The 14741-nt window shown below is 43.4% G+C and overlaps 1 protein-coding gene across 3 annotated transcripts in view; it reads left to right on the forward strand.

Annotated features, from left to right (window-relative positions):
- The first annotated feature begins 462 nt into the window (after positions 1-462).
- LOC117525539 (protein kinase C beta type) overlaps positions 463-14741 on the forward strand; it is a 77907-nt gene continuing 63628 nt past the window's right edge. For all 3 annotated transcript variants that reach the window (XR_004565085.1, XM_034187407.1, XM_034187406.1), the window contains exons 1-2: positions 463-626; positions 11564-11595. Coding sequence is in view for 2 of the 3 variants with exons in the window: in XM_034187407.1 (XP_034043298.1) it covers positions 463-626; positions 11564-11595 (196 nt within the window). In the remaining variant the exon portion in view is untranslated. The remainder of the gene's footprint in view (positions 627-11563; positions 11596-14741) is intronic.

Raw genomic sequence — 14741 nt, forward strand, 5'->3', positions numbered from 1 at the left:
TATGAGTATAGGGCAGACTTTTGTTGTAATACGTCATATATATATATATATATATATATATATATATATATATATATATATATATATATATATATATATATATATATATATATATAATATAACATGAATGCTGCAACTTCTCGTTTGTAATATCATAAAGATTTGTCTGTTATCTACCAACACAGAGAGAGAAGTGAACCTAAAAGAAGGAAAGAAAAGAGGAGAGAGAGAAGCTCGCGCGCGGCACGCGGAGACCCGCCGGAAGCGGCAGCACGAGCGCGAGGAGCTGCGACTGGACGCAGAGCGCGATAACACCGGCAGCACGAGCGACACCGAGGCGGGGCCTGCGGGGCGGAGAGAGGAGGAGAAGGAGAAGGAGAAGGAGGAGGAGGCACTTGCACCGCGACTCGTTCTTCCCCGCCGCTGCCTCCGTCGTCTCTCCTTCGCCCCTTCCTCGTTAAGATGGCTGACCCCAGCAGCGACGGAGAGGTTCCGGAGAGCGCGCGCGGCTTCGCCCGGAAGGGAGCCCTCCGCCAGAAGAACGTGCACGAGGTGAAGAACCACAAGTTCATCGCGCGCTTCTTCAAGCAGCCCACCTTCTGCAGCCACTGCACGGACTTCATCTGGTGAGTGTGTGTGTGCGCGCGCGCGCGCCACGCGCACGGAGGACACAGGTGATTCACTTGCGGCTGCGTTCGGCCTGCTGCCGCCACACTGACACGCGCCGTGTGCGCACGCCGCAGTGGTCCATTCAGCGCCGGATTGCGCCATTCGCCGCGTTTTGTTCAATGCGACAGTCGGAGCGGTTTTACCGCATCGACCCGGTACACCCGGTGTGAGTGAGTCAGTCAGTCAGTCAGTCAGCCGAGGTCTGGGCCGCGCGCGCGGACACCTTCAACCGGATCCAGACCAGAATCTCGGCTGGTTCCATTCTGACTCTCCGATCTGATGAAGTTTCCACGTGAATTCCGCACAGATCCGTTGTATTTTTGAGGTTTTAGTTTGCAGGTACTCTGACGAATCATAATCAGTCAGAATCTAAAATTCTTTACAGGATTAGTCAGTGGCGGATCCACAGCTTTTCTTTGCTGGTGTGATTATTCAGTGGGTTGGGGCTGTCAGTTCAATTCCGGCTCGTGTGTCCTGTCTGCCCTTGGACAAGACTGTTCTTCTGCGTTGTCTCAGTCCAGACAGCTGTACAGTAACCTGTGTTGGACTGAAGTCCCAACCAGATGGAGTCGTAGATTCTCATCCACTTCACAATACGGAATCCTGAGGTGAGCAACAGTCCTCCGGGCCCATATAGAACTTACTGCTTCTTCTTTAGGGATGGGCGTACAACAATAAATATATAAAACCGGCATATAGACGATAGTCCATGTGGGCATTTTTCCCTGTCCACTGCCAGAAAACTGCTTTTTCGCATTGAAAGGAACCAGCTGAGGTGGTTCAGGCATTTGGTGAGGATGCCCCCTGGTCATCTCCTTAGGAGACCTTCCAGGTACATCCAACTGGGAGGAGGCCCTGGGGAAGACCTAGGACAGAGGTATTATATTTCCCAGTTGGCTTGAGAACACCTAGTGATCCACTTGGAAGAGTTACAGGACTTGACTGAGGATAGGGAAGTGTGGAATGAGCTGCTTGGTCTGCTGCTACAGCAACCCGGACCTCAAACATCAGAAAATGAATGAATGAATATAGGTGTTAGTCAATTTGGTTAGCACTTTAGGGCTTTTGTAGCAAGTTGTCAGACATCATTATCTGATTTCTACACATTTTGACACCTGCTGACAAAAAGTTGGTTGTGATCGCACTCCATGATGAATAAACAAGTGACGCCATCCTCCATTAGTGTGATGTAAGGTCCTGTTAAAATTAAGCAATATACATATTTTACAATAATCCCTCTTTGCACAATGTAATGTGTGGTGGCTCTGTTGTTGAAGTTATTCACAACTGTAAGTTGTGCTTGCCAAGACAAATTGCTGTCCTTCTGTCTGCCCGTATGGCAAAACCTTCTGTGTCCTAAATCTCAAGAATCGTAAAACTGTCAAAATTGACATTTTTATGCTTTAATACTGTGAGGCCAAAGCTCTGCCTGCAAAATAAATAAAGAAATTAATCATATGTTTTTGACATTTCTAAACACATTTTTTACTAAATCTTGTGTTTCCAATAGGAAATGTACAGAAGCCCTGAAATGTTTACGTCCCCCACTAGATGGTGACAAATGCTGCTCAAATGTGCAACAAAGTCTCCACTGTTTTATTCATTTGAGAAGTTAAATTTTGGTGAAAATAAGATGGGCTGACAACCAAAAATCAACTTGCAGTTGTGTCTCTTGCCCTTAAGGGCAATTTAGTTGTTGACACGTGAATGTAGAAATAAGTGTCGTCTTCTTCTTCTTCTTTTTTGTCTTTCGGCTGTTCCCGTTAGGGGTCGCCACAGCAGATCAATTGTTTCCATCTCACCCTGTCCTCTGTATCTTCCTCTGTCACACCAACCACCTGCATGTCCTCTCTCAGCACATCCATGAACCTCCTCTTTGGTCTCCCTCTTCTCCTCCTGCCTGGTGGCTCCATCCTCAGCATCCTTCTCCCTATATACCCTGGGTCCCTCCTCTGCACATGTCCAAACCATCTCAATCTCGCCTCTCTGACTTTGTCTCCAAACCGTCCCACCTGAGCTGTCCCTCTGATATGTTCATTCCTAATCTTGTCCATTCTTGTTACTCCCAAAGAGAATTTCAACATCTTCAGCTCTGCCACCTCCAGCTCTGCCTCCTGTCTTTTTGTTAGTGCCACTGTCTCTAAACCATACAACATAGCTGGTCTCACTACTGTTTTGTAAACTTTCCCCTTCACTCTTGCTGATATTCTTCGGTCACATATCACTCCTGCCACCTTTCGCCACCCACTCCACCCTGCCTGCACTCTCTTCTTCACCTCTCTACCACACTCTCCATTACTTTGAACAGTTGACCCCAAATATTTAAACTCATCTACTTTCACCACTTCTACTCCTTGTAACTGCATTATTCCACTGGGCTCCCTCTCATTCACACACATGTACTCAGTCTTGCTTCTACTGACTTTCATTCCCCTTCTCTCCAAAGCATATCTCCACTTCTCCAGACTAGACTCAACTTGCACTCTACTCTCACTACAGATCACAATGTCATCTGCAAACATCATAGTCCATGGGGACTCCTGTCTGATCTCATCTGTCAACCTGTCCATCACCACTGCAAACAAGAAAGGACTCAGAGCTGATCCTTGGTGTAATCCCACCTCCACCTTGAATGAGTCTGTCATTCTGACTGCGCATCTCACCGCTGTCACATTATTCTTGTACATGTCCTGCACTACCCTAACATGCTTCTCTGCCACTCCAGACTTCCTCATACAATGCCACAACTCTTGTCTTGGCACCCTATCATAAGCTTTTTCTAAGTCCACAAACACACAATGTAACTCTTTATGTCCTTCTCTGTACTTTTCCAACAGTATTCTCAGAGCAAACATTGCATCTGTAGTGCTCTTTCTCGGCATGAAACCATATTGCTGCTCACAGATCTTCACCTGTTTTCTAAGCCTAGCTTCTACTACTCTTTCCCATAACTTCATGCTGTGGCTGATCAGCTTTATGCCTCTGTAGCTACTGCAGCTCTGCACATCACGCTTGTTCTTGAAAATAGGAACCAGCACACTTCGTCTCCACTCCTCAGGCATCCTCTCACTTTCCAAGATTTTATTAAACAATCTGGTTAGAAACTCTACTGCCATCTCTCCTAGACATTTCCATGCCTCCATTGGAATGTCATCTGGACCAACTGCCTTTCCACTCTTCATCTTCTTCATAGCAGCCCTCACTTCTTCCTTACTAATCTCTTTTACTTCCTGATTTACTCTCACCACATCATCCAGCCTTTTCTCTGGCTCATTTTCTTTATTCATCAACTCTTCAAAATATTCCCTCCACCTTCTCAGCACACACTCCTCACTTGTCAACACATTACCATGTGCATCTTTTACCACTCTAACCTGCTGCACATCCTTTCCAGCTCTGTCCCTTTGTCTGGCCAATCGGTACAAGTCCTTTTCTCCTTCCTTACTATTCAACTTCTTGTACAGCTCGCAATATGCCTTTTTCTTTGCTTTTGCCACTTCTCGCCTTACGCCGCATCTCCTTGTACTCCTGTCTACTTTCTTCATCTCTCCGACTATCCCAAAACTTTTTCGCCAACCTCTTTCTCCTTATGCTTTCCTGGACCTCTTCATTCCACCACCAAGTCTCCTTGTCTTCCTTCCACTGTCCAGATGTCATACCCAGTACTGCCCTAGCTGTCTCCCTCACCACATCTGCAGTACTTTTCCAGTTGTCCAAAACTGCTTCCCCTCCAACTAGTGCTTCTCTCACCTGCTCGCTAAATTTCACACAACAGTCTTCCTCCTTCAGCTTCCACCATCTGATCCTTTGTTGAGCTCTCACGCTCTTCTTCTTCTTTACCTCTAAAGTCATCCTACAAACAACCATCCTATGCTGTCTAGTGACACTCTCTCCTGCTACCACCTTACAGTCTGTGATTTCTTTTAGCTTGCATCTCCTATAAAGAATGTAGTCCACCTGTGTGCACCTTCCTCCACTCATATGTTACCCTGTGCTCCTCCCTTTTCTTAAAGTAGGTATTCACCACAGCCATTTCCATCCTTTTTGCAAAATCAACTACCATCTGTCCTTCCCCATTCCTATCCTTGATACCATATCTACCCATTACTTCCTCATCACCTCTGTTCCCTTCACCAACATGCCCATTGAAGTCTGCTCCTATCACCACTCTTTCATGCTTGGGCACACTCTCCACCACCTCATCTAACACACTCCAGAAATCTTCTTTCTCCTTCATCTCACAACCTACCTGTGGGGCATATGCACTGATGATATTCATCATCACCCCTTCAATTTCCAACTTCACACTCATCACCCTGTCAGACACTCGCTTAACCTCCAACACACTTTTAACATACTCTTCCTTTAAAATGACCCCAACACCATTTCTCTTCCTGTCCTCACCATGGTACAACAACTTGTACCCACCGCCGATGCTCCTGCTCTTACTTCCCTTCCACTTGGTCTCTTGCACACACAATATGTCTACCTTTCTCCTCTCCATCATATCAGCCAGGTCTCTCCCTTTACCAGTCATACTACCAACATTCAAAGTCCCCACTCTCATTTCCACCCTTCTAGTTTTCTTCTTCTCCCGCTGTTCGTCGCAACGTTTTCCTCCTCTTCTTCGTCGTCTTCGCCCAGCAGTAGTCCAATTTCCACCGGCACCCTGTTGGGCAATAGCACCGGTGGCGGACGTTGTTAACCCGGGCCGCAACCGATCCGGTATGGGAATTCGATTCTGAGTCTGCATAGTTGGGTTGGCTTGTTTTACGCCGGATGCCCTTCCTGACGCAACCGTCCTCATTTATCCGGGCTTGGGACCGGCACTCAGAATGTACTGCCTGCACACCCCATGTGGCTGAGTTGAATGTAGAAATAAGTGTCATGGACAAAATAAATAAATGGACTGCAAAATAGTGCCAAACTTTTGTGATGATGAACAGACAGCAGCTCATTAACTGAGCAACCATGCCGAGTCAAACTGTGGAAACCAGGGCTGCCCAATTTAGGGCTCGTGGCTCACATTTGGTGCGTTTTGACTTTGTTTTGAACAGATCGAGCACAGGTGTCTGATTTAAATTTTTAAAGCTATAGGGCCTTTCAAATTTCACAAAACAGAAAATTTTGTTTTTGCTGAAATCCAGGCATTATATGATGTGGGCTTATTTTTGTAACATGCTGAAAAATTACAGTTCATTTTAATGAAGAGGACATTTGCCTAGTGAATGTTGTCATCTCCTACATCACCATCACACAGACTAACTACAGGAGGAAGCGCGTGAGGTTTTGAGAATACCTGTGACCCATCTTACATTAACATCCATAAGATTTCTGCTAAATCTCTTGCAAATGTTGGCCATAACATCTGATCCCTTGAATTGCTCCCCCTCAGGGGTTGAAATTCTAAATTGTTTCCAGACTGCATGAGTTTTTATCATATTGGCAATATCATATTATGAATCACTCAGCCTTGTTAAATGTTCAAATCAGCATTTTAAAGTAAATTTCAAGTGCCTACACAGTAAAACTGTCCGTGTTAATTTAACACTTAAGAGTGGACACATACTATATACATGTGAATCAGCACATACAACACCTGTAACTGGTAGAAGTAAGAAGAGCCATTGTTTAAAAATGATAAAATCACATCACTGGAGCCACGCATGCAAATGAGAGACAAGCAGAACAAGAAGAAGAAAATGCATACAGCTGCTCTCCTTTAGGTGGCGCTATTCACAATTGTGCGCATCCTTCCAATTCAAATTTCTTTATGCAAATCCCAGAAATCCTATATCTGTCATCAGCACAAAACGAGCGATCCATTGGTGTTGTAGGACTGTTCAAAAGATACTGCATAGTTTTATCGTTAAAACGAAATAGTAGTTTTGTAGCTGAAAAATAGACACAGGAGATCTGCTGTGGTGCACCCCCAAGAAAAATCAAAACAGAAATAAAATACTACTATTTGTTTAAATTTGCCACATCTTTTGGCCACAGAACTGTATTCGATTTGAAGGCGCTCGGGCAGGATTTTGCAGAACTTTGAGAACATTAGAGAAATTATTTTAGATCAACGTTTTCATGTAAGAACTCAGAAGCTGCTCTTCTGCTTTGGCCTCAGAATCCAGTTTATGAGGGTAGTGTGGTCATGATGCAGCTAAATACTTTGTAAGCTTTGCTGCTTCCCTTCTGGCTGACACAGAGCAGAGAGTTATGGGCAGTCAAACATTCAAAGGTTAAACACGTTACTCAGCTTCTGTACTTACTGAAAGTTTGTATTTTAATTTCAGAACTTAGTTTAAACTGTCAGTGTCCTTTTAGGGAAATCTTAGCCAAGCCTTATGTAGTTTGCTGATATTTGTGTTCTACAGTGTCTTTCACAGTAAAACGCTTTTTTTTTTTTTATTTCTGAGCTGTGGTTACTTTGAAATTAAAGTGCTTTATTGTGACACATTCAGGAGAACAAGTTGTTGTCGGTGTTTATATAGCTCCTAAATTGATCCTTGTCATTTGGTTTGTGGTTTGTTTGTCACATGATATGGATCATTCGTACAATTTGTCATTTTGTTCCATTTACCGTGCAATTTTGGTTCTATACATTTTGTGCATTCACACTTGCGGCAATGATGCTTAGCTTAAAAACAAACTTGGCGGGGTTTGTTTTTGCTTATTCTTCCAACATGCACAACCCCCCCACCAAATCCAGGATGCCGTAAGCTGTTTGGATGCATTTACAGTATTTGCTGGGACGTCTGTAGCTGAAGTAGAAACACTGTCCAGCCCAATGTAACGCCTTTTTTTTTTTTTGTGGCCACGTCACGAAATGAGTCACATTTTTGTGACGCATTTTTAAATTTTATTTTACTATTTCTAATCTTACCCCTTCTCCTAACTCTAACCATACAGTACAGCTCTCCCTAACCCTAAGCATAACCCCCCAGACTCACCCCCGTGTCACCCCCATTTTGTGTCCCCGTCAAGAAATGAATTTGTGCCCACGTCATGAAAAGCACCCCATTTTCATGATAGTATCACAAACCATAGTTTAATTTACTTTTCGTAATTCCATCACAAACTGCCGTGAGATTGGGTTGAAGAGCTTGACAAATTTCTAGAGCCCGACCGATATGGATTTTTTGAGGCAGATGCCGGTAACGATATTTGGATAAAAAAAAATGCAGATAATCGATAAATCGGCTGATTTGCCGATAGCCGATAAATCAGCCGATAGTGAATCTGAATGTTTCAACCTTTTAGCAGTAAACTAAAGTTTTTCATGCTAGAAATAAGGTCTATACAGCGTGGGCTTAATAAAAAGCGTGACCGACACAGTGAAGCATATTTGACACATTACTACATAAACTGAGTTAATCAAACTGAGTTGAACTGAAATGGGAGAAATGTGGGGTGAATGTAATTGCAAAGTTATTACAAACAACATCCTTATAAACTTACTTGTATGCTTTTGTCAGCTGATCAGTGCAGTGTGTTGGCGAACTACGGGGGCCGGTGCTGAATACATTTAAGCAGGGGTGTAAGCAGCTCTCAGTTGAATGGAGTCAGAGCTCCATCTACTGGACAAACGGTGCAAGGACATTTTACATTGCCGACAAACATTATTTCAGTAACTGTTCTGTTTATGAGAAATTATAGGCGTTCTATCGGCAAAATTTCGGCCGATTGTGAGTACTTTAAAAAGGGCTTATTTCGGCTGATAATATCGGCCGGTCGATATATCGGTCGGGCTGTACAAATTTCTGTCATGATTGTTCACTGGACTGAGAAAGCAGACGGCAGTTTGTACATGAAGAAGTCAGTGCACAGCATCAGCTACGGACACCATCGTCAGGATTGTTTTTGAACTATCTGACTGTTTTTGCAAGTTGCCTGAGAACAATTTTGGATTGCCTTGGACTCCTATTTAAAGATCGTGTTGGACTGTTTGGAACCTCCGCACACTAAAATTTAAGTCCCTTTTCTCTTGCTTATAAATTAATAAAATGTCAGATGACAAGGATCTGTTTTAGGTCTTATACAAAACAAATAATGAATGTTTTTCATTTGTGCAATGGTAATAATATTTCATGAGGTGAAAGATGGAATGTTCCATTCAACAAGGCAATAAACATTCATTATTTGTATTTTTTTTTTTTTTTTTTTTTGCTTTAGGGAGTGTGGAAGTGATGTCTGATCGACTTGCAGCACCTCAGAAAGTGCAGCCAGAAAAAAGGCTGCTGACCTCTAGTGCCTCAGGGGAATCCCAGAGTATCTCAAATAGTTGTCTTTTCTAGTTTCAACATTCGCAACTATTTTTGGGTGTCTAGACAGGACTCTTTACTGAGTGCAGTTTGCTCTGGCTTCTGGCTACCCAGAATGTAATATCTTATGTTATCACTGTGACAAGTCAAATAAGCTTAACGTGTTGATATTAGACACCTTTTAAAGGAAGTAATATAAGGTGTGAGGTATCTGAAAACTGAAGGTAAATGGCTAAATAGACTCTGTGATTGATGCAACCTTAAAAGAAAATTCAAATGTCTTAAGAAACCATAAAGCTACAGTGTGCTGGATATACCTCTTTCTCCACCCCCCCCATGTCAGGTTGCAACTCTGCATCTCTCTTCTACCCAACTTATGGGCCTGACACTCAAACTGGACATGTGTGAGTCTTGCATAGTGAAATGAACCCAAATATTGAATATAGTTTCGAATACAAAATGTTTTATACCTACGATGTTGTATCATCGAAAAGATGTTTCCATCTTCTGTGGAAGGAAAGCAAAGCTTGGACATAGGTGGACCAAGTGTTCTGTGAGGTTTTCAGGGTGAAGCCAAGAATGAGCCGAGGTACCCTTGTACCCATGTAAATATTGCTGATTGCTTTGGAGTTAAAACAGATATACACAAAAAGTAATAAAACCATAATCATCAAAGACAAATGTTACCTATACAAACAACAATATTGGAGCTATAAAACCTTAATCATTTGTATTGTAGCCATATGCCCCAGATCACGAGACTAAAATGATCAAACAAGGCCACAGGCTCATAATTACAGGAAGTAGTGTAAGAATATGTTATAAATCTTAATTGGCAGGCAGATTATTCCTGGAAAGTCTTGTAATCTTTTGTCTTCTTTCAGATCTTCGGAACACAGAATAAGCATAAAGATTGTGAATGCAGAGCAAGAGACGGTTCACATAAGGCTCCACAGTCTGAGAGAAATAATAGAGAGCTACTATTCATTCAATATTTGATTATAAATTTGTGAAAAGGACATTTGAAACATAAATTGAAAATTCCTTGAATTATTATTCCCCCTGCAAACAAACATTTGGGGGGGGAGGTGGTGGTATGCAGGAATTGTCCTGTCCATCCAGTGTTTCCCCTACAGGTTTATAGCAGCCTGTCAGGCCAACAGGAACCTCTGCAAGGCCAGAAAAATTTATTTTAATAACACCACATATCAAGTCATTTAGATGTCAATTATTTTAGTGCATCTGTGAGACTTTGATTGTGGCTTTCTCTAATGCACACTATAATTAGCACTTTAATTAGCTTTTTTTTGTACCGGGACAACTGGTATATGCTCCAGCTCCCTTGTGATCCAAGTCGGGATAGAAAATGAATGAAATCTTACTAGAGGTCAGCTGACAGCAATGCAAAGTTACACACCCCACTTATACAGCCTGCTATCATCAGTTAAAGTTAACAGTCAGAGCGTTCAGTAAAATACCTCAATCTACAGATTGGAATCTGTTGTGCTGTAGATGCCCCCCTTCCTGATTTGCTTTCACTATTGATGCAATCTGCTGTTTCATCTCAAACACCTGTATTTCCGAAGGCAAAATGTCATTTTGGGGGAAAAAAGGTATAAAAATTTGGTCTGTGCAATGTTTTGACAGAGAGCAGCTTGTTAATTTGGGCGCTGTGCAGTGTCTCAATCAGGGCTGCTAATTTGCATCCTGTGGGCCACATCTGGCCCAACCTCTGTTTGTTTTGAATTGCTTCCCAAGATAGTCTAGAGTCATACTCTCAAGAATCAACTAGTGCAGGAGTGGCCAAGTTCGGTCCTCGAGAGCCACATTCCTGACACTCTTAGTTGTCTCCCTGCTCCAACACACCTGAATCCAATGAAAGACTCGTTAGCAGACGTTTAATGAGAGTGTCAGGAATGTGGCTCTCGAGGACCGAACTTGGCCACCCCTGAACTAGTGGATCCAGATGCACCATTTGTGATCACTTGGGGAGAGGTGTGTGTGTGTGTGTGTGGGGGGGGGGGATTCTGACAATAAATATGCACATTAAATGTAGCTTTTAACCAAATGTTATTTGTTTGCAATCATGCATTTAGCAGCTGGGGGGATTAGTCATGCTGAAACTGAATCATGCGCATCTGTGGATTTTTTTATTTTTTTAAATATGCTCATGTGATGTACCAACTCATTGGAGAAAGTGATGCATTTGCATTTTTTTTTGGGGGGGGGGGGGGGGGGGGGACCAATGATCAGACTTTGCAGGGCTAAGGTTTTGAAGCCTCCTATTTTTCCACATATTAAAACACAATAGAAGGGTGTTTAATTTCTTTTTATTTTTTTCTTGAATGTTTTGTTTTTTCTGGTGAGTACCACCGAGCTAAAAAAAATTCTCCGGGAAACACTGCTGTCTGTCTGTCCATCCAACCATCCTTAAAGACAAAAACAGTATGCAAGCAGCTGGTATGTCAAATCGTGTGGTATCATTTGGAGATCTTGCTGACATGTCTGTTTTTGTGAGTAAATGTTTTTTTGTTTTAATCCCTTTTGAATGTTAAGTTTGTAATGGGTGCATACACGCTGATCTCACATATGAATCCTGCAAATTCTCATAGATCTCCGTCTTCTGTTCACAGGGGCTTTGGCAAACAGGGATTCCAGTGCCAAGGTAAGAGCAGCGTCTCATTCACAAATCCCTCTGCTGCATATGGCTGTGGGTGTGAGGACGGATGTTTCCCATCTGAAGAGAGTGTTGCTCCGCTTGTGTGCGTGTTTTCTCGATCCATGTTCTGCACACTGTTAGTTTGACCTGCTGGCTCTATCACTGACAGTGTGTCAAACTTAAAGCCGGTGCTTGCCAGCACTGGTAAATTAGGAGTGAGCATGCTGTAAGAGTAGAAGAGTCAGATGAGTGAAAGCTGAGATGTATAGTTTTTGGCTGGAGATAGTTGACAGGCGAGACTGACCAGGAAGTCTGCTTTTTCGCAGGCTTCTGATTAGACATGTAAAATGGTGGGTTTGTGTGTGTGGGTGGCTGGTGATGTGTGTCCGTGCTGTTTGCGGGTGGGAGGGTGTCTAGACGCAGACCTCTGCACAAAATGGCTTCATCAGCAGGCCCTTGCAGAGACATAGTGACACCACTCAATCAAATACATCTCTCGCGGTATCACTTCCTCCTCTTCATGGATTCATCTGACGCCCACCGAGCGTGTCTGGTGGTTTCAGTCACGTGATCAGCTATGTGAGCTTATGGGACAAAATATCCAAGGATTCCCAATTAAACACTCCCTTAAGACTTCATTGCTTGAGAAAAGAGCAAAAGTGTGCAGTACGGTCTGATTTTGTTGGTGATTAAAAAGCTGAAGTCTTCAGATCTTCCGAGGCCACAGCGCTGTCACATTTGGTAATACAGGAAATGCACTGGGGGCAGAGAAACTTAACCCTTCATGTGCATGACTGTGCACAGCTAGAATGTGGTGCACAGGCACATGCTGTCAAACAGGTATGTGTAATGAGTACTGAACAGCTACCAACATGAACGCTGAGTAAAGCATGTGACCACGCATGACCTTTTAGTCTGCATCAGTTCTTTTTTGTGAGCTGTTCTGCAGTAGCTTGAGAAAATCAAAAATGTAAAGTTGTTTTTTAATCTTTAATTTCTTTGTTTGTGTAATTATGCACTAGATTGCATGACCTAAATCTGAAAGTGTAATTTTCTTTAAAAAGTACTTGTGTTACATTGCATCCAGAAAGTGTTCACAGAGCTACACACACACACCTTCAACTGCTTAGTCCAGTTGAGGGTCGCGGGGGGCTGGAGCCTATCCCAGCAGTCATGGAGCGTGAGGCAGGGTACACCCTGGACAGGGCGCCAGTCTGTTGCAGGGCCACATAAAGACATACAAACACATCCACACACACACACATACAATTTTAAGCTTCCAAACCATCTAACCTTGCATGTCTTTGGATGTGGGAGGAAGCCGGAGCACCCAGAGAGAACCCACACAAACATGGGGAGAACATGGAAACTCCACACAGAAAGGCTGTGAGGCAACAATGCTAACCACTAAGCCACCATGCTGTCCCACAGTGCTTCGCTTTTTTCATATTTTGTTATGTTACAGCCTTAATTCAAAATTGAGTTTTCTTTTTTTACCTCAAAATTCTACTCACAACACCCCATAATGAAATCTTTTTGCATATTTATTAAAAATAAACTAAGAAATCACATGTACATAAGTATTGTATTCACAGAATTTGCTTAATACTTTGTTGATGCACCATTGGCAGCAATTACAGCCTCAAGTCTTCTTGAATATGATGCCGCAAGCTTGGTGCACCTATCTTTGGGCAGTTTTGTCCATTCCTCTTTGCAGCACCTCTCAAGCTCCATCAGGTTCGATGGGGAGCGTCGGTGCACAGACATTTTCAGATCTCTCCAGAGATGTTCAGTCTGACTCAGGTCTGGACCACTCAAGGACATTCACAGAGTTGGCCTAAAGCCACTCCTTTGATATCTTGGCTGTGTGTTTAGGGTCATTGTCCTGCTGAAAGGTGAACCGTCACCCCAGTCTGAGGTCAAGAATGCTCTGGAGCAGATTTTCATCCAGGATGTCTCTGTGCATTGCTGCATTCATGTTTGCCTCAGTCCTGACTAGTCTCCCAGTTCCTCCCACTGATAAACATCCCCACAGTATGATGCTGCCACCACCATGCTTCACTGTAGGGATGGTGCCTGGTTTCCTCCAAACATGACGCCTGGCATTCATGCCAAAGAGTTCAATCTTTGTCTCATCAGACCAGAGAATTTGGTTTCTCATGGTCTGAGAGTCCTTCAGGTGCCTTTTGCCAAACTCCAGGTGGGCTGCCATGTGCCTTTTACTCAGGACTGGCTTCCGTCTGGTCACTCTACCATGCAGGCCTGATTGGTGGATTGCTGCAGAGATGGTTGTCCTTCTGGAAGGTTCTCCTCTTGCCACAGAGGAATGTTAGAGCTCTGACAGAGTGACCATCATTCTTGGCCACCTCCCTGATGAAGGCCCTTCTTGCCCGATCGCTCAATCTAGACGGGTGGCCAGCTCTAGGAACTGTCCTGGTGGATCCAAACTTCTTCCATTTGCAGATGATAGAGGCCACTGTGCTCATTGGGACCTTCAAAACAGCAGAAATTTTTCTGTACTCTTATATATGTAGACAGGTGTGTGTCTTTACAATTCATGTCCAGTCAACTGAATTTACCCCAGGTGGACTCTCAGTTAACGCTGCGTTTACACATAAGCAAGACGCATTACGAATGACATATTTGCGCTATTTCTGGCACATTCCTGACATTCTTAATGTGACTTAATGCATCTGAATAGATTTCTTAATAGTGCGTGTTGGTGCGTGAAATTTGTGATTTTCGTGGAGCATGTTTTTGGCTGTCAAAAAATCTTCCATGACTGTCACGCACCACCCTCGTTTCGCCTCATGTCGTGGAGGTCGCAACTAAGCGCGTTGATCCAGCTTGATTAGTGGTGATCCTTAAAGTGGATATGACACTTAAAGACAACATAGTCTTATTACATGTAACAAAGGTTATATAATTCGGTCAACCTAAACGTTTTAGGAAAGTGTACGTGGTTCTCCCGTTATATATAACATTTGAACGTCCCGCCACTGAAAAATGTGCACGCCCCGTGATCAGCTTCCCGCTGAGCACCAAGCCTAAAATACGTCACTACGTGTAGACCGTATCGGCTCGCGCGCCTGGTGGCCGTTGTTTACACTTTGTTTAGCGGCAGAAACTTTGATTAAATACAGCTCTCAGGG

This window comes from Thalassophryne amazonica, chromosome 15 (genome assembly GCF_902500255.1).
Source record: "Thalassophryne amazonica chromosome 15, fThaAma1.1, whole genome shotgun sequence".
Taxonomy (NCBI): domain Eukaryota; kingdom Metazoa; phylum Chordata; class Actinopteri; order Batrachoidiformes; family Batrachoididae; genus Thalassophryne; species Thalassophryne amazonica.